This window comes from Lithobates pipiens, unplaced genomic scaffold, assembly GCF_037356315.1.
Source record: "Lithobates pipiens isolate NorthernLeopardFrog02 unplaced genomic scaffold, aLitPip1_a1.2 Scaffold_16, whole genome shotgun sequence".
NCBI lineage: Eukaryota > Metazoa > Chordata > Amphibia > Anura > Ranidae > Lithobates > Lithobates pipiens.
The window spans coordinates 405052698-405072332 of NW_027507748.1; the positions used below are offsets into that span (position 1 = coordinate 405052698).

The window sequence follows — 19635 nt, forward strand, 5'->3', positions numbered from 1 at the left end:
AGTATATGCATACAACAAATTACACCCCAAAATACATTCTGCTACTCTTCCCGAGTATGGCGATACCACATGTGTGAGACTTTTACACAGCATGGCCACATACAGAGCACCAACATTGAAGTGGCACTTTCAGACGTTCTACGAGCAAAAATGACACGTCTCGTTTCACAGTCACCTATTACACTTTTGAAGGCCCTGGAGTACCAGGACAATGGAATTTCCCATAAAATGACTCAATTTTGGAACGCTAACACCCCAACATATAATCTATGAGGCATAATGAGTCTTTTGAACGGTTCATTTTTTTCCAGAAGTTTTTGGAAAATGTGGAAAAAAAAAATGAAAACGCATTTTTTTTTTTACACAAAGTTGTCAATTTATAAGATATTTCTAACACATGGCATGTATATAGCAAAAATTACACCCCAAAACACATTCTGCTACTCCTTCCGAGTATGGCGATACCACAAGTGTAGGACTTTTACACAGCCTGGCCATATACAGAGGCCGAACATTGAAGTAGTACCTTCAGGCGTTCTAGGAGCATAAACGACACATCTAATGTCATTCCTACCCATCACGTTTTTGAAGGTCCTGGAGCACCAGGACAATGGAATTACCCCCAAAATTACCCAATTTTGGAAAGCAAACACTCCAACGTATATTCCATGAGGCATGGGCTGCAAATAGGTACTCGGGTACTCTGATGGGCTGAAGATAGGTACTCTGATAGCTTGGTGACAGGTACTCGGGTACTCTGATGGCCTGGTGACAGGTACTCGGGTACTCTGATGGCCTGGTGACATGTACTCGGGTACTCTGATGGCCTGGTGACAGGTACTCGGGTACTCTGATGGCCAGGTGACAGGTACTCGGGTACTCTGATGGCCTGGTGACAAGTACTCGGGTACTCTGATGGCCTGGTGACAGGTACTCGTGTACTCTGATGGCCTGATGACATGGACTGGAGTACTCTGATGGCCTGGTGACTGGTATTTGGGTACTCTGAAGGGCAGTGATAGGTACTCATATGGACTGTGACAGGTACTCGGGTACTCAGATGAACTGTGACAGGTATTCGGGTACGGAGATGAACTGTGACAGGCATTCAGGTACTCAGGTGAACTGGGACAGGTATTCAGGTACTCAGATGAACTGGGACAGGTACTCAGATGAACTGTGACAGGTACTTGGGTACTCTGATGGGCTGGGACAGGTACTTGGGTACTCTGATGGGCTGGGACAGGTACTCGGGTACTCTGATGGGCTGGGACAGGTACTCGGGTACTCTGATGGGCTGGGACAGGTACTCGGGTACTCTGATGGGCTGGGACAGGTACTCGGGTACTCTGATGGGCTGGGACAGGTACTCGGGTTCTCTGATGGGCTGGGACAGGTACTCGGGTACTCTGATGGGCTGGGACAGGTCCTCTTTATTGGGGGGGGGGGCAATCAGTGTGATTTGTGTGTACTGTAAGCGGTAACGAGATGTTACCACAATCTCCTCCTCACACATGATTGGTGTGTGAGGAGGAGAACCCGGTAACATCTCGTTGCAGTGGTTTGTTTACATTTAGAGTTCGGCTGTGAAAGGATCACAGCCGATCACGTGGGTAAACAGCCAGCCAATGGCTGTTTACCAGCATCGGTGACGAGCAGTTTTCCCGGGAAAACGCCGCCACCGACGTGCACGCACCGAGCACAGCGGGGGCGGAACCATCTGTGATCGGCCGTGACTTCATCACGGCCGATCATGTGGTAAACAGCCATGCCCCATGGCTGTTCACCCACCTCGGTGGCGAGCAGTGTCTCCGTGACACGCCGCCACCGAAGGAACAGGGATACGCACGCACGATCGCGTGCATTACCTGTTTAAACGGGAGGACATCATATGATGGCCTCCCGCCACAATAGGTGCATTGCCTGGCCATCATTTGAAGGCCGGCGGTCAGCAACTAGTTAACAATGACAGCTTGAAGTCTTTTGTGGTATTTGTGGACGAGGCTCTTTATCTTTTCAGATGGTAAAGCTGCCCATTCCTCTTGGCAAAAGTCTCCAGTTCCTGTAAATTCCTGGGCTGTCTTGCATGAACTACACGTTATGAGAGATCTCCCCTGAGTGGCTCAATGATATTGAGGTCGGGAGACTGAGATGGTCACTCCAGAACCTTCACTTTATTCTGCTGTAGCCAATGACAGGTTGACTTTGCCTTGTGTTTTGGATCAGTGTCAAGTACGTCCCATGCGCAGCTTCCTGGCTGATGAATGCAAATCTTCCTCCAGTATTTTTTGATAACATACTACATTAATTTTGCCCTCAATTTTGACAAAATTTGCTGTGCCTTTTGTAACTCGCACATCCCGAAAAAAATCAGCAATCCACCTACGTGTGTAAAGTAGGAATGGTGTACCTTTCATCATAGGTCTTGTTGACTGATCTCCAAATGAAGCGTTTGTGGTTGTGGCTCAATTTTGGTCTCATCACTCCAAATGACTGTGCCAGAAAGTTTGAGGCTTGTCTCTGTGCTGTTTTGCATATTGTAAGCGGGATACTTTGTCACATTTGCATAATAATGGCTTTCTTCTGGCGACTCGACCATGCAGTTCATCTTTCAAGTGCCTCCTTATTGTCCTGTATTGCACTTTAAATTATTTGTGGGTTTTTCTTTGCATCCTGAACAATTTTCCTGGTAGTTGAGGCTGAAATTGTAGTTGGTCTACCTGACCGTGGTTTGGTTCCAACATAACCCCTAATTTTCCACTTTTTGATTAGAGTTTGAACACTGCTAATTGGCATTCTCAATTCCTTGGATATCTTTTTATATCCCTTACAGTTCAACTACCTTTTCCCGCAGATTCTTTGACAATTCTTTTGCTTTCCCCATGACTCAGAATCCAGAAACGTCAGTGCAGCACTGGATGAAAGGGTCTGTCAGGAGTCCAGAAACTCATTGACCTTTTATGCACACACTAATTTCAAGCAAACAGATCACAGGTGAGGATGGTTACCTTTTTAATAGCCATTCAAACCCCTTTGTGTCAACTTTTGGCAATTTCTGTTGTGATTATGATTTTAAAAAGAGTAAACGCAGTTGAATTATAATAAATGGCTTCAGCCAAACACTAACCATGAGTGAAAGAAATGTTTTTGTGTTAACATTCATATTCTCTATAAAATGGCCAAGAAATCATAAATTCTGTCAAGAGTATGTAACCTTATGAGCACAACTGTGTGTGTCTGTGTATATGCTTGTGTATGTGTGTGTGTGTATATATGTATGTATGTGTATATATATATATATATATATATATATATATATATATATATATATATATATATATATATATATATTAAATAATATAATATAATTTGCACACCTATATTCCAATAGAGATGATGTACTAGTAGAAATATGGTGGCAAAGAGACTTGTATATAGAATTAATCCTGAATATTTTTTTTCTCTGTTACTACAGCTCTTACCCTGTTCAGGTGAAAACTGAGCCAAGCGATGACTCTGGTATGTCACAGAAGGGTTACAGCTATTTACCAGCTTAAACTAGTAATTTTTACAGCAGAAGTCCCCACATTTAAAAAGGCTGTCACACCATTTGGGGGCCAGACTGGGATCCGTAACAGATTTTTGTTTACAATGCCAAGAATAAAATGGCCATAATGGGAGTGAAACCCCCCCCCCCCACATGGCTGGTCAGTAGCAGTAAAAAAAATTCCTCTACCTTGGTGTACATTGAGAGTACAAATAGTAAGCAGGAAGAAACTCTTACAGTGGCATCATGGTCAATGGTTTTAAGCCATAGCCCCCTCCAAACTGACCCTCTTAACTACAGTTGCAGCAGCCAGGGATGTTTACATACCGTGGTCACAATGCTTCGTGGCTGCCGACAAAAAGATCTAACATGTTGCATTCAGCCAGGCTGCAAACATGCTGAACATAACCCATTCAAGGAAATGGGGAAGCGCTGCAAATGGCTTGCGGCACATTTATTGGCAAACATATTGTTAAAACAGACAGTTAGGGAGCTTAAAGTATTTGTCACCCTAAAAAGAAAAAAAATGGATCCTGTTCCTTCAGAGCATGTTATACAGGACACCTGAAATACCTGGCTGATCCTGCCTAGTTTTGCCACCCCCCTGTAAATGGACCACAGTTTTATCATGGCTGCTGAGACCTAACACCATGGTCAGTTTACGTGCCTCTGTCATCCGTAACTTTCCTGTCGTCCTGTCCCCCCTCCCACCCTGACTGTCAGCTTGTGACAGTGCCCATCCCCGCCTAACTTTTAATGTGTCATATAATCCTGCGTGTTTCGTTATGCTATGTGCCCCAGTCTCTGTGTTCAATTAAAAAAAATGGCATCTATACCTGATTTCAGAGCGAACGCTCATGTCACCGGCCGCCTCTCCTCCCCTTGTCCTCCAGCTGTCAGATTAAGAAAGGCGGAGAGGTGGCCAGTCACGTAAGCGCCGAGCAGCTTTCTGAAATCAAGTATAGAACGACCTTTAAACAAACGTCGTCCTATACTTGATTTCAGAAAGCCGCTCGGCGCTCACTTGACCGGCCACCTCTCCCGCCTCTCTCGATCTGACAGCTGGAGGAGAGGTGGCCGGGGACGTGAGTGTTCGCTCTGAAATCAGGTATAGATGCCATTTTTTTAATAAAACACAGAAACTGGGGCACATAGCATAACAAATCACACAGGATTTTATAAAGATATCACAGTGGCTTATCAACCACTTTAAAGTGGAATTAAAAGCAAAACCTAGCTAACTAAACCTGCTCCAACCCCCATTCTAAGCCTAATCTATCTAGCCCTGTAAAGAAAAGATCGCTATACTTACCTGTTCTGAAGGAGGGGTATCTGGCAACGAAAGTAAAGCCTCATAAACACGCTTGGATTTTCGGACGACCGAACGTCCGTTTTTTGTGGCATGCTAGTCTCTTGTCGAAAGTGAAGAGATTACTCACAATCCGAAAGTCTTTGTATGACAGAATACAATGTCAGAAGTGACGTCATGTGTTTGAATAGTTTTGTATATATTCTTTCGTTTCTGAGCATGCGTAGTCTTGCTCCTTATGATTTTTTTTTTTCCATATGAAAACCATGCTAATGAAATGAAAATCGGACCTTGAGTTCATATCCGACCAAAATTTTACAGTCTGCACATCCAGCTTTTGTCTGACGAAAAAGCAAAATCGGCTGTCGAAAGCACTGTACTAACGATTTGAAAATCTTCAGACAGCTCGCCGTACTAATTTTTCATTCCGATTTTCGTATTATGTGTAAAAGCCTTAAGTCTATGGGTGACGTCGCTTCCCAGGCATTTCCCAGCCGTTGTCTGCTTTCTCCTGCACACAGAAGGTGTAGCTGGAGACCGGACTGTAGCAGCTTCAAATCAAGCAAGTATAGTGATCTTTTCTTTAATGGGATAAAAACTGTAGATTATGCTTTGCGTTAGTTCGGTTTTGCCTTTACTTCCACTTTAAAGCGGGAGTCCACCGGGACTCCGCGTTTTTTTTTTTTTTTTTTAAAAGCCAGCAGCTACAAATACTGCAGCTGCTGACTTTTAAATAGTGACACTTACCTGTCCAGCGCGCCCGCGATGTCGGCACCCGAAGCCGATCGCTCGCTCGGCTGCCGGGTCCCGCCGCCATCTTGGGTATGGGAATCAGGAAATGGAGCCTTTCGGCTTCATTTCCCGGTTCCCTACTGCGCATGCGCGAGCCGCGCGGCGCAATCCGGACGGTCCCCGCTGCCTCTGGGAGCTGTGTGTTTCCCAGCAGGCAGCGGGGCACTTGCTGAAGGGGGCGGGCGCTTGCGGAACGGGGGCGTAACGTACGCCCCGTTCCGCAGAGAGCTAGCCCGGAAGTGGGTGCAGTTACCTGGATTATCCAGGTAACTGCACCCCCCTCCCCCCTGAAAGGTGCCGATTGTGGCGCCGGAGGGGGGGGGGATTCCGATGAGCGGAGGTCCATTTTAGGGTGGACCTCAGCTTTAACATCGCCTTCTCGCTGCCTGTTAATCACCTCTGAAAGGTGATCTGAATCACTCTCCAGAGGAGAATTGTTTTTAGATGCACTTCTAAATTCAGCCCCTTCATTGCGCAGTGTTAGAATGCCGTGTCTGAAGTGGGCTTCATGGAAGAATTGCGGCCAAAAAGCCATACCTCCGATGTGGAAGCAAGGCTACATGATTCAACTATGCCCGAAAACATACTGTCGCTGTTTGGAAAAAAACAGTCAATCATTCACAGTCGTCTGTGAATGGGAAACTACAAGTCCTGATAGCCTTCGCGGCTGTCAGCTTATAGTTTTAATGAACTCCCATGGTACTGTTGAGCGTTCTGGTAGTTCATTCATTCTTCCTGTCAGTGTGTATCTGCCTGCCTGTATGAGGTACGAGAAGACAGATACACTGAAAAGTCTGCAGTCTGAGTCCTGCATGGCACCCACAGTCTGCTGATTGTAGGTGCAATGCTTTGCAGGCTTCAAGTAAAGAAAAAAAAAATGCACATCATTTTTTTTTCTGCAAAAAGATGTGCATTGTTTTTTTTGTTTTTTTAAGGTGAACTTATCCTTTAAAGTGACTGTTGGTTTAAATGTTTTTCATACAATAGGGGGCAAGCAATCTCCTTAACTACTTAAGCAGTGTCAACTAAGTAGACAAAAATAACTTGATTTCAGAATACGGATAAGTGTGATGTTACCAGTTACTTGTGGCTTCAGGAACAATCAAACTAAATTACACTCAAGTACAATTGTACTCCCTGCTATTTGCCAATCACTATGAGTCTCACAAGTCCCAGTATATCTATATGATATTCAAGCAATGCTCTTTGAAATTAATTATGGCACAAAAAAGAAAACTGACCAGCAAAAAAAATTGACCAATGACCACATATGATTACTGCCACATATTAGGACTGTAGAGAGGATTGCGTGTCATATATACAAAGAAAATAGTCACATGACTGTTGCTAAACCCTGGTGTTACCGTTACTATTGTCATAGTTGGTAATGGCTACAATGACATAAATTTATATAAAACAATTATCCAATGTCGAAAGAAAAAAAAAAAAAAAGAAACAGAACTGTTGGAACTTGGCCCAATCCCCAAAATGCTATAGGGAAGCATTAATAGTCTATATCAACATTTTAACTGTTTAAATGTTCTCCATATAATGTCCCCCATACTCCCCTCCCTTTTTTTTTTTTTTTTTTTTTTTTTTTTTTCTTCATTTCACCATAGCGAAACCAAACTCAAGAATCAACAAAAAATAAAGGTGATAGAAAGAAAAATAGTTGACATTACAAAAGATGAAAAAAAAAAGAAACTATTTATTTATTTATTTTTTAAGTACAGATTTAATGCTGCCTCAACATGAGATCTGTGATACCCCTGCCTCTTTAAATTGTTAGAGCATTGAATCTGTATTTTGTTAAACAACAAAAAAACTATTGAAATTGCTTCCAAACATTGCATCTAAGGCAACACCCTCTCTCTCGGTGGTGATTAACATATTAATTGATCTTCATTGAAACCCAATTTCCAAGTCAAGCAGGCAACAAAAGGTTGTATTGGCGAGAGGATAGAAACTGTTTAATGAAACAAAAATAAATGAATAAAAATATATATACATTTTAGAATTTAGTTAGGATCCTTTGAAGGGAATATGTGTAGAACAATGAGGTTTGGGTCCCATTGTTTAAATACACAAGCCTAGGCACTGAAGTGTCTGGTCTAACAGACACTTCTGTGAAACTATGTTGCACGCCCTCCATAGAAGCAAGCTAAATGAAATATATTCATAATTACAATATTTTACAGCTATTAATGGAGATTTCACATAAACTCACAAGGTAACATAGGAAAAACCTGTACCTTGCTTTATCTCTGCTTGCAGCTCCCTTTTGTTCACCAGAATCACTTTAAAATGAGCTAATGTGCATATCTCTGCAGATTATTTTGTTTGCTATGCCATATCAATAAATTATATGAAAGCTTGATGAATCAGTGCTATAATGTAACCATATACTTGTTATATTGTAATAGGCATTCGCTATCTAGGTAAATATTTTATATTTGCCGGTAGTTTACATCAGACTTAACTGTTTTTTTTATATATAATGGCAAAGAAATAATAGTACTTTTTTTATATCTTTGATAGCTTGCTAATTCCCTGAAAAAATGCAGCTAGTAAAAGTACAATTATACAAACCAGTCCCGATACCAGTGAAAGTAATGTTGATACACCTGGAACCTTCAGTATCCAACTTATCCAGGTGTGCTGGATGCCTGTGTCTCCTTACTGCATGCTTTAGATCCATCATCTAGCTCTGAACAGACACTCTAGTGACAAAATGACCCATGTGTGGAATCGCTGTGCTCAGAGAGGAGACACAGATATCCAATACCCTTGGAAGTGTTGGATGCTCTAAATCCTACTGGTGGATGTAGCTCTGCAAGAGACTGAAGATTCAATTCACCAACACCTAGAGTGGAAAGTAGTATTATTGTTCATATTGTTGTGGATGAAACACAGTTTAAAGCAACAGTTTTATAATGTACTGCTGTAAATCATATATTTGCTGCTGGAAATAACCAAAGTAATTTCAGTATCTCTATAGCAGAGAATGGTGTTGCACTGCTTAGAGGGGATAGATCTACTAAAAAACAGTAATATGCAATTTATCTTATGTAAATAAACCAAAAATAAATCTACCATAAAAATGTGTAAAGCCAAAAGCGTACAAACCAACAACCATTAGAAAATTTAAGATAATTGATGGCGATAATCTTCAATCATAAAGTGAATAGATACTATAGGCAATAATCCTTTTATCTATCTAGTGATATTAAAGTGCTCCGTGCAAAACCAAGCCGATGTAATAATATCATAAACAGGAATATAAGATGTGCAAATTTCCTTCTAATACAGTGCTAGATATTGCTACATATATCTCAAAGTGCTCACGTGCAAAGTATGTGCTTATATGTATGTGTGTGTATATGTATATTCTCTCTCTCTATAATATATATAATATATAATAATATAATATATAAAATCTCTAAGAAAAAAAATATATATATATATAGAGAGAGAGAGAGAGAAAATATATATATATATTATATATAGAGAGAGAGAAAAAAAAATATATACACTCATATTTATATATAATATATTCTCTCTCTCTCTCATATATATATATATTCTTAGACATTATATATATATATATATATATTATAGAGAGAGAAATATTTTATATATATACATACATACATATACACACACACACACTATGTTTTTTTTTTTTTCCACATACTTTGCACGTGAGCACTTTGAGATATATGTAGCAATATCTAGCACCTGTATTAGAAGAAAACTTGCACATCTTATATTCCTGTTTATGATATTATTACATCGGCTTTGTTTTGCAGGGAGCACTTTAATATCACCAGATAGATATAAGGATTATTGCCTATAGTATCTATTCACTTTAAGATTGAAGAATTATCACCATCGGTAATCTTAAATTTTTTGGTTCATATGAGGATTAGTGGCAGATATATCTATTGATCCTGCATCCTGGAAAAATTTTCCCAAATACAAACTATAAGCATCACTGGATTACCATATCAATTGGTGGATATATATGGCCTAAATACTACTTTGCATAATTGTTTGATTATATATATATATATATATATATATATATATATATATATATTCTGTACTTTTTTTTCCCCCACATTCAGATATATGAGATATACATTGAGATATATGTAGCAATATCTAGCACTGTATCAGAAGGAGACTTGCACATCTTATATTCCTGTTTAAGATATTATTAAATCGGCTTTGTTTTGCACGGGGCCAGGGCCGTCTTTAGCGCAGGGCAAACGGGGCACCTGCCCTGGGCCCAATGTTTGTAGGGGGGGCCCGCACTACTACCCGCGAATTGGGGCCCCAATGAAGGTTTTGCAGAGTGCGCAGAGGACACGGGACGGGAGGCTGTATTCCCGTGCTAGCCAGCTGAGAGGGGGCGGGGCCGGGAGCTCCACTGACGCTCTGACCCCGCCCCGTGCAGCCTGTATGCTCAGAACAGAGCGGCTGTAGTGAGAGCCAGTGATCGGAGTGGGAGCGTCAGTGGAGCTCCCGGTCCCGCCCCCGGACCTCTGTATTCCCCAGCCAGTATAGAGGGGGCGAGGCTGGGAGCTCCACTGACGCTCCCGCCCCCTACAGCCTCCCGTGTCCTCTGTGCACTCTGCAAAACCTTCATTGGGGCCCCAATTAACGGGTAACGGGGCCCCCCTACAAAGCATCAGTGGAGCTCCCGGCTGTTGTAGTGAGATCAGAGAATGGAAGCCCCGCCCACATACCTCTAAATGTATGTAGTGAGTTTGGCTAGCCAGGTATGTCCTTGCACCCATAAAATGCCTGACTGCTTAAACCCTGAGCTGTGTTATTCACCTGTCAAGCTGTGCGTTGCTAAAAGTTCTCTGACCATCACCTGTAGCATGTCCGCAGTCTCTGATTGTCTCCTGCAGTATGTCCGCAGTCTCTGATTTGTCTCCTGCAGTATGTCCGCAGTCTCTGATTGTCTCCTGCAGTATGTCCGCAGTCTCTGATTGTCTCCTGCAGTATGTCCGCAGTCTTTGATTGTCTCCTGCAGTATGTCCGCAGTCTTTGATTGTCTCCTGCAGTATGTCACCAGTCTCTGATTGTCTCCTGCAGTATGTCCGCAGTCTCTGATTGTCTCCTGCAGTATGTCCGCAGTCTTTGATTGTCTCCTGCAGTATGTCCCCAGTCTCTGATTGTCTCCTGCAGTATGTCACCAGTCTCTGATTGTCTCCTGCAGTATGTCCGCAGTCTTTAATTGTATCGTGCAGTATGTCCGCAGTCTCTGATTGTCTCCTGCAGTATTTCCGCAGTCTCTGATTGTCTCCTGTAGTATGTCTGCAGTCTCTGAACCTCTCCAGTAGTATGTCTGCACTCTCTGACACTCTCCTGTTGTATGTGTATTAATGTGCCCCTTTACTTGCTCAATTATTTAGGATTGCTCCACTGCTCAGTGAGAGGTAATGATGTGTATTAGCCTGTAGCAACCAATCAGCGAACAGTAGTAATCTGCTTTAATCTCTAGCAGCCAATCAGTAAGTGGTAATGATGTGCATTAACCTTTAGCAACCAATCGGCAAGAAGAAATTATGTGTTGTAACCTCTAACAACCAGCCAGCGAGCAGTAAGGATAGCCTGTAACCTCTGGCAAACAATTGCAATCACTACGTGATCTGCTGCAGTAAACTGATTTTGAGTCTACCTGCTATTTTTTGTATGTCTCAGAATGGAGGGGGGGCCCCAAGAAAATGTTTGCCCAGGGCCCAATCAAAATTAAAGACGGCCCTGCACGGAGCACTTTAATATCACCAGATAGATACAAGGATTATTGCCTATAGGATCTATTCACTTTAAGATTGAAGATTATCACCATCAGTTATCTTAAATTTTCTAATGGTTGTTGGTTTGTACACTTTTGGCTTTACATATTTTTATGGTAGATTTATTTATGGTTTATTTACATAAGATAAATTGCATATTACTGGTTTTTAGTAGATCTATCCCCTCTAAGCAGCGCAACACCATTCTCTGGTATAGTATACATTTTGTGGACACGGTTTGACCCACACAGGTGTTTGCTGCAGCTTCACATTTACTACCCTAATCCTATACTTTTCCTCCCTTTCCTCTTCTTATTACCTCTCCCCTCTCAACCCCCCCTCCCCCTTCCCCCCTCCCTGGATTCACATATTATTTCATCACACAGTAGCGCAAGAATAACTTTGAAATTTTCAGTATCTCTAGCTGTCATGTATTGGAACCCTCTTAATTAAATGTCTATACACATCTCTTTTTTTTTTTATTTATTTTTGTTTTTTGTAACTTTTTGGTTATCATTACAAAAATTAAGTGGCTATTTTTAATATATGTAATTTCAGATAATTCATTTGAATTAACCACAGTCATAATAAAAGAAGAGTCCAATGATCGAGATTACTATCAGTTCTGTTATCAAGGTAATAGATATGTATGTGCAGAATACATTTCTGTAATGTAAAGTAGCAATGTAGGTAACGCGGAGTGGAACCTGTATTTGTACAGGAGCATAAAGTCTAGAAAATGTATGAAAGACCTTGTTTACCTAACAATAGGCACCCTTTAATTTTTTGTATATTTAGTACTGGTACCCATTATTGTGCAGGAATATTGGTTATTATTCAAAGTTATTCAAACAAATGGACTTTGGTGCAAAATGATCCACAAGGCAGACCATATATTTTTCTTAGATACAAAAATATTTATTCTTTGAAAACCTAGTAAAACAAATTACACATCAATTTTAGGTTATCCAAGAGGAGAATTTTGATAGTTCTCTGTGTTTTTCAGATACCGCACTTCTTCAGTAGAGCAAATTATAAAGCATACATTCTGCAACCATATTGGTAATAGAAAATGTACCTATGCAGTTACAGTGTACAAACAAGCCATGTTCAGTTGCTTTGTATGTTGTAACTGTATACATTGTATTTTATTACCATTACGGTTGAATAATATATAATAACTTTTTGTTCAATTTATAGATTTACACCTCTCCTTCTCTCCTAAAGAAAGAGATTATTCAAAATGCGTAAAGAAATACAAGAATTCTCCCCTGGATACCCAAGTATTGATATGTAATTTGTTTACATGCTATTGAGGACAGTGTGTATACTATTTTACCAAATATTTGGGTTTCCAAGGAGATTGAGCTGGATGAGGGAATGATTAATGCCGGCCATACACGGTTCGAATTTCGAAATAATTTTCTTTCGAAAATCGTATCTAAGAATTTTCGTATGAATTTCGCACCATTAGTGGGCTGCAGCAACAGCCGATTTTCGTGCGGAAATAAAATTTGAGGAATCGGACATGTTGTAAAAATAATAGTGGAAGATAAGAAACCAGTGATTCTCTTTGCACTAACCCCTGGCCACTTTTTAAACAGGCCAGACCTTGCTTTCTCAAGGCCCCCTGTTCCATCATGCTTCTCAGTCACTGGCTTTAGCCTCTGAAACCCAGGTGTCGGACAGGGGTATCTCTGACTGTCATACCCTCATCCCCCTGTTCAGAAAAAACACATCAAGAAAAATCTATGAATGTACCTGGAAATGCTTATTCGCCTAGTGAACACAAGCATTTCAACTACAGAGATTACTCTGTACCGCGCTTTCTGGCCTTCCTGCAGTCAGGTTTCAGCCTTGTCCATGTTATTCTAGAAATCTCTGGCTTTTTTCCCTTGTAAAAATAACTTTTATCCAAGGCATTTCGTGGAGCAGACTTCCATTACAGCACCCAATGCTTCCTTGGCATCCAAATTTGGTTTTCGCTCCCCTGCAGTAATCCTCTTTGAACCCATGAGAGAACTCTGCTTGGGTGATCTCCCCTGCATAGTAGGGTTCTTAGTGTCTATCTCATCTGTCAGACGTATTTCAGAGTTGGGCCCCTTTTGCATGGGGCAGATCTGCTCAGGGGAGTCCACCAGCTCAGCAGGAGATTGCTTCACTGAGATTGCTTCGCTGGCGGATGACAGGTCCATCTCTGCTCACTGAGCGGGGAGGGACCTGTCAGAGCCCCGCTTATCTCTATGGGGAGATCGGACAAAAATGGACATGCTGTTCGATCTGCCAAGACAGATGGCAGACGTATCGCCATACGTCCGTCTTGAACAGATCAGATGGCAGACAGGTGTCAGCGAACACATCTCCTCTGACATCTGCCTGCCCATAAGACCCCTTTCACACTGGGGCATTTTTCGGACGTTTTTCAGGCGCTTTAGCATTAAAAAAAATTGCCTGTAAAGCACTTGAAAGAAGCTGCAACTGCAATCCCAATGTAAAAGCCCAAGTGCTTTCACACTGAGATCTCTTTCATACTGGGGCATTTTTCAGGTGCTTTAGCTTTAAAAAATGCGCCTGTAAAGCACCTGAAACAAGCCGCAACTGCAATCCCAATGTAAAAGCCCGAGTGCTTTCACACTGAGGCGCTGCGCTGGCAGGGTGTCAAAAAAAGTCCTGCAAGCAGCTTCTTTGCAGCGCTTTTGGAGCGATGAATACAACGCTCCTAAAGCGCCCTTTCCCATTGAAATCGATGGAAAGCGCCTGTAAAACGCCTGAAAAGCGCTATTGGCAGCAGCGTTTTGTGGGTGCTTTTAACCCTTTATTTGGCCACTAGCAGGGGTTAAAAGCGCCCCAATAACGCTCGAAAAATGCTGGTAAAATGCTGCTAGTGTAAGCGGCGCTTTACAAGCGTTTTTCGAGCGCTGACATTGTGAAAGGGCTCTTAAATCACTTGGGCTTTCACATTGGGACTGCAGATGAGGCTTCTTTCAAGCGATTTTTAACGCTAAAGTGCCTGAAAAACGCCTGAAAAACGCCCCAGTGTGAAAGGGGCCTAAGAGTCAATGAATGGTCCTCTCAGATCCGCCTGAAAAATGGACAGGGGATCTGAGCGGTCTTATTGTGTGAAAGGGGGCTTAGTGTCTCTTATAAGGAACCCTTACTGATTCTTCACTAGGGATAAGATGGTCTTATACCCAAGACCCAGCTTTCTTCCTAAGATGGTATCAACCTTACACCTCATTGAAAATGTTTCCTTCTTTGTACCCTGCATCCCAAAGAACTTGCTCCCCTTTGCTTTGATGTGGCCAGAGCTATCTGAGTTTATCTGAAAACCACAGTCTCTATCAGGCCTACAATGTATTGTAAAGAGCTCCCTTCTTTCAAGTCCACTATTGCTAGGTGGATAAGATAACGAATTGCTAAAGCTTATACTCTAAACACTAAGTTACTTCAGTACCCTTATGGGCTCAATTCACCAGATCAGAGGTGGCTTCCTGGCCATTCTGACATCAAGCCTCTGTTGCCCAGCTTGTAAGGCCACCACCTGGTCTTTAGTCCATACCTTTTATTTGCCTTATGTGTCAACCTCTGTTTCATTGCTTGGGTAAACCCAGGGCCTGTGCATATCCAGACTGTGTTTGGTACTGTATGACAAAAATAAAAGGGCATTTTGTCTTGTAAATTCCATATCATGCTACAGCACAGGACACAGGCTGTCCTGCCATCTGTTCTATGTTGCTATGCATTGTTTGCTAAAACACTGAGGCGTGGGATTGGGTTATAGGGGGTCCTAAGAGGTGTGCACAGAAAAGCTTTTTATAGTGTTCAATCACCTGAAGCAGCCTATTATCCATAGTCTATGAATATCCAGCTTGTGTCCTGTACCATATTCCAAGATATGGAATTCACAGGTAAGCCAAAATCCCTTTTTACTACCTCGCTGGGATAGCTGTGTGTGTGCTTTTATGTAGATTTATTCCCTCCCTGAGATTTGTCGTCTTGGTGTTGAACTCTAAGGCCCCCGTACAGAGACCGTGAGAGAAACTGTTGCACTATAACAATTCAAGAGTAAAGATCTAAATTACAAATGCTTATTGGTGACTGATTATCTTTAACTTGAGTGAACCCCTAAAGCTAAGTTTAACACTTAAAGTGTTTATGGTTAAATAAAATGTCTTCTATCGTTCTCTCTGATATATAACACTAAGCTCCCCAGTGATGTAATTTTTAAAAATATGCTGTATAATAGCTTGCTTCAGAGTGCCATTCTGTGCTCAGCTGACTGGCTGCGAGTCTCCTGTCCAATCTGGTAGCTACAGGGGGACATGCTGGGAAACCCCTGCTGACGTCAGTTGAGGAGGGGAGGGGAGGAGAGCGGCGAACAATGACGTGAGCGCTGAACGGTGCTCTGAAGTAAGGTATTGGACCATGTTTTTGAAAATTTCATTTGGGGAGCTTAATGTTCTATAATAGATGGAACTATAGAAGAATCACATTTTTTTTTTTTTAGAAGAGGGGGCAGGATCGGGGAGATGACGGGGAGGGAGGGGGGAGGAGGGAGACGCAGACACAGGAGAGCAAGGCAGCGGCTGACGGAGGCATGTACTCCGACAACAGTATCCTTGCTCAGCAGGCCTGATTATCATGGTTGGCGTAGAGAGGGGAGGGTAGAAACTGTCAGAATCGGCCAGGTATTTCAGGTGATACAGGGGGCCAAATTGCACAGCACAAGCACTGTGCTGTATAACCCGCTTTAAAGAAATAGGATCTATATATACATATATAGGATTAAAAAAAAAAAAGACTTTTAGACCTATATTTATTATTTTATAAACATAACCCTATGCCCCTTGTTAAAGCAGTCCCTTCATTTTGAACAAGCTGGCAGCATGCTTTAACGTGCACAATTTTTTTTTTTACCACTGCGCACCACAATGCAGAGATGGTTTACATTAGTGTGTTGCTGTGAATTGCAACATGGTTGCTTTGTCCTGCACCGCCTAGGTGTAATAGGGTGCCATTCAAAATAAATGACACTGCAAAGCACTATCTCTAACGTGTTGTGGTAGTATGGAATAATGCACATTTGCCCAAGACTTTGGTTCAGCCATTGTGATGAATTTTTCTGCTGGATAAGGTGCATGGTGCCAGGTAGGGCCTTAAAGCAGAATTTGGAAGGTAAGACAAGTCAGGAGTTCAGGGAATTGAGTAGAGGACTTTACTAAAGCGAACTTAAAGTATGGTTTATGCACAGTAATTGTACTGCGCGTTTAGTTGGTTTGTGAGCCTTTTTTTGTGCTACTTTTCTAAATATGGAAATAACACATTTTTAGAGAAGGGAGGCTGAAGCACAAGCCCTTGGGGACTTCAATTCTTTATTTGACTTGTGTTATTAATTTTGTCCTTTTTTAGTTCAGCAGGATTGATGTGTTGCATACAGATACATGTTAGAGTAAAAGTTGACCATAAAAATTTGAAAAAGCTACCCAAGATGAAAAGTTTACAACAACAATGTAAAAGTTCTTATAAACATTAAAGTACGTGCTGAAATAAATTTTAATGAATCAATGAAAATGATTCAGGCAAATGTTAACTCTTCCATTTTATTGCAGTAATTAGAAAATGTATCCTAAAATATATGTATTTCTTTGTTTATAAGGTCATGGGTATGGTGAGGATTCCAATGAAGGAGCAGATATGGAACATAGTGAAGGTACTGGTTTTTAACTGCCTAATTATATGTAATATTTTTAGCAAGAGTAAAGAAAAATAATAATGCTGTTTTTAAGTGTCTTTTATTATTACATCATATTTTATTTCACGTAAAAACTTTTTTTTTCTTTTTCATCTAAAGAAGTACTCTAACTTTTCCCCTCAAAAATGAAACAAGCTGGGGATCAGGACTGACATTAGTTATATGGTGCAAAATCCTATTATGGGTCCCTCGACCGAGTCCCCAGTAAAAAAAGGGAAACTTTGGCAGTTCCTTGTCCATAGCTTGAATACACAAGCAGCACTTGTTATAATCTGCATGTGATTACACAGAACTCGCATATTGGTGCATTTTGTTGTGTTGTATGGATAGCATTAGCTGTTTACTAAATGTTTTCACTTTTTACTGATATTTACGTTTATTGTCCCTTGCTATCTTCAGGTGATGATTATGGACCACCTCATAAGAAGCCGAGGAGTGCCGGAACACAACCAGCCAATCACCAATGCAAGAGAAAAGCCAAAGAGTTCAACTTTGGTAACTCTCTTTTTAATTATAGTAAATTAAATCCCTGTAATGTCAAATATGCCTATGTTATTTCCAGACACTGGGATTATTGAATTTATGTTTGTGGCATTTTGATGCACCATGGTTAGAATTCAGTGTTTATCTATTCCTTCTTCAGAAAAATGGAATGCCAGAATTAATGAACTGAGGAAACAGGTGGAAGAATTGTTTGAAAAAAAATATGGTATGTTGTAATGTTTGCTTTATTTGGCAACATCTATAGATTTAATGCAAATAGTTGAGTAGCTATAAATGTGCCCTGGCAGTTTAATCGCCTAGCTTGCTTTTTTCTGCAATCTTGCCTTTTAATGCAGTAAGCTGGACTTCTATCTTAAGTTTGTTGTAGACTGTAGTTTAAGTGCCTTTCATAACTGTCTATAAAGATCTGTGAAAGAAATTAAGAGACCGATTAGATTCGTAATGTCAAAGTTCAAGATAAAAAATACATATAATTCCTAGTTTACACACATGAGTTGTATTAGTAAACTTTTTAAAATCTAGTCGATCGACAACACTTACACGTTCCTCTTAAGCTGGCCACACACAATATTGAATTTTGGACATCTCTTGCAGAATCAACCGAAATTCAATTTGTGGGTGGCCCTGGCAGAGATGCCCCCTTCAACACACTTGGACCTGCAGATCAAAGGAGTCCAATTGAAAGTTGCCAGCTGATTAGTGACTGCAGCCTATCACTGCTATGCTGGTAGGTTAATTGGCTTCTGTTTAAATTGGCCATAGTATATGAATGTGAGTTAGGGACCTTAGATTGTAAGCTCCTTGAGGGTAGTGACCAATGTGAATGTACAATGTATTTGTAAAGCGCTGCGTAAATTGACAGCGCTATATAAGTACCATAAATAATCTGACAGCTGTGGGCACAGGCTGTCAGAATATAATAATCGTCAGGGGAGCTTCCTCCATCCATCTATTTAAATTTCTTTAATTTAGCCTTGCATAGAAATCTATACATGTACAGTTTGAAAAATAATTAGTGGATCCACTGTTGTAAGTTTGCCCACTTACAAAGAATTGAAGGGTCTATAAATTCAGAATATCTATCAAAAAACACATGATACATATGTTATAAATTGAGTTGCAGTTCAGTGAGTAAAATAAGTATTTGATCCCCGAGCAAAATATGACTTAGTACTTGGTGGAGAAGCCCTTGTTGGCAAGCACAGAGGTAAGACATTCCTTGTAGTTTGTTACCAGGTTTGCACACATCTCAGGAGGGATTTTGCAGATCTTTCCTAAATCCTTAGGGTTTGCTGGCTGTCGCTTGGCAGCTCGAAACTTCAGCTCCCTCCATAAATGTTCTATAGGATTAAAGTCTGGAGACTGGCTAGGCCACTCCATGACCTTATTGTGCTTCTTGAGCCATTCCTTTGTTGCCTTGGTGGTATGCTTTTGGTTATTCTTCTCATCCAAGATTTTATAATCCATTGGCCCCTCAATGAGGCAAAGTTGGTCTGTACCTTTTAGCAGAGATACAGCCCCAAAGCATAATGTTTCCACCTCTGTGCTTCATTGTAGTGATGGTGTTCTTAAGGTCATAGTCATCATTTTTTTTCCTCCAAACACAGTGAGTCCTTCTCAAGAAGGCACATTAACATCTAAATGATTCAGAGAAGGATTGGGATAAAGTGGTGTGGTCAGATGAGACCAAAATTCAGTTCTTTGGCATTAACTCGACTCACTGTGTTTTGGGGAAGAAAAATGCTAACTATGACCATCCCTACAGTCGAGCACGGAGGTGGAAACCTTATGCTTTGGGGCTGTTTCTCTGCTAAAGTTACAGGCCAAATTTGCTGAATTGAGGGGCCAATTGACAGGGCCATGTATTGGAATATCTTGGATGAGATCCTTCTTCCCTCAGCCAGAACACTGAAGATGGGTC

General features: G+C 41.2%; 1 protein-coding gene across 6 annotated transcripts in view; it reads left to right on the forward strand.

The window, feature by feature from the left end:
* Positions 1-19635, forward strand: part of GTF2I (general transcription factor IIi) — a 164791-nt gene that overhangs the window by 58466 nt on the left and 86690 nt on the right. For all 6 annotated transcript variants that reach the window (XM_077482377.1, XM_077482378.1, XM_077482373.1 and 3 more), the window contains 5 exons: positions 3476-3519; positions 12017-12094; positions 17115-17168; positions 17610-17705; positions 17854-17919. In XM_077482377.1, coding sequence (XP_077338503.1) covers positions 3476-3519; positions 12017-12094; positions 17115-17168; positions 17610-17705; positions 17854-17919 — 338 coding nt within the window. The remainder of the gene's footprint in view (positions 1-3475; positions 3520-12016; positions 12095-17114; positions 17169-17609; positions 17706-17853; positions 17920-19635) is intronic.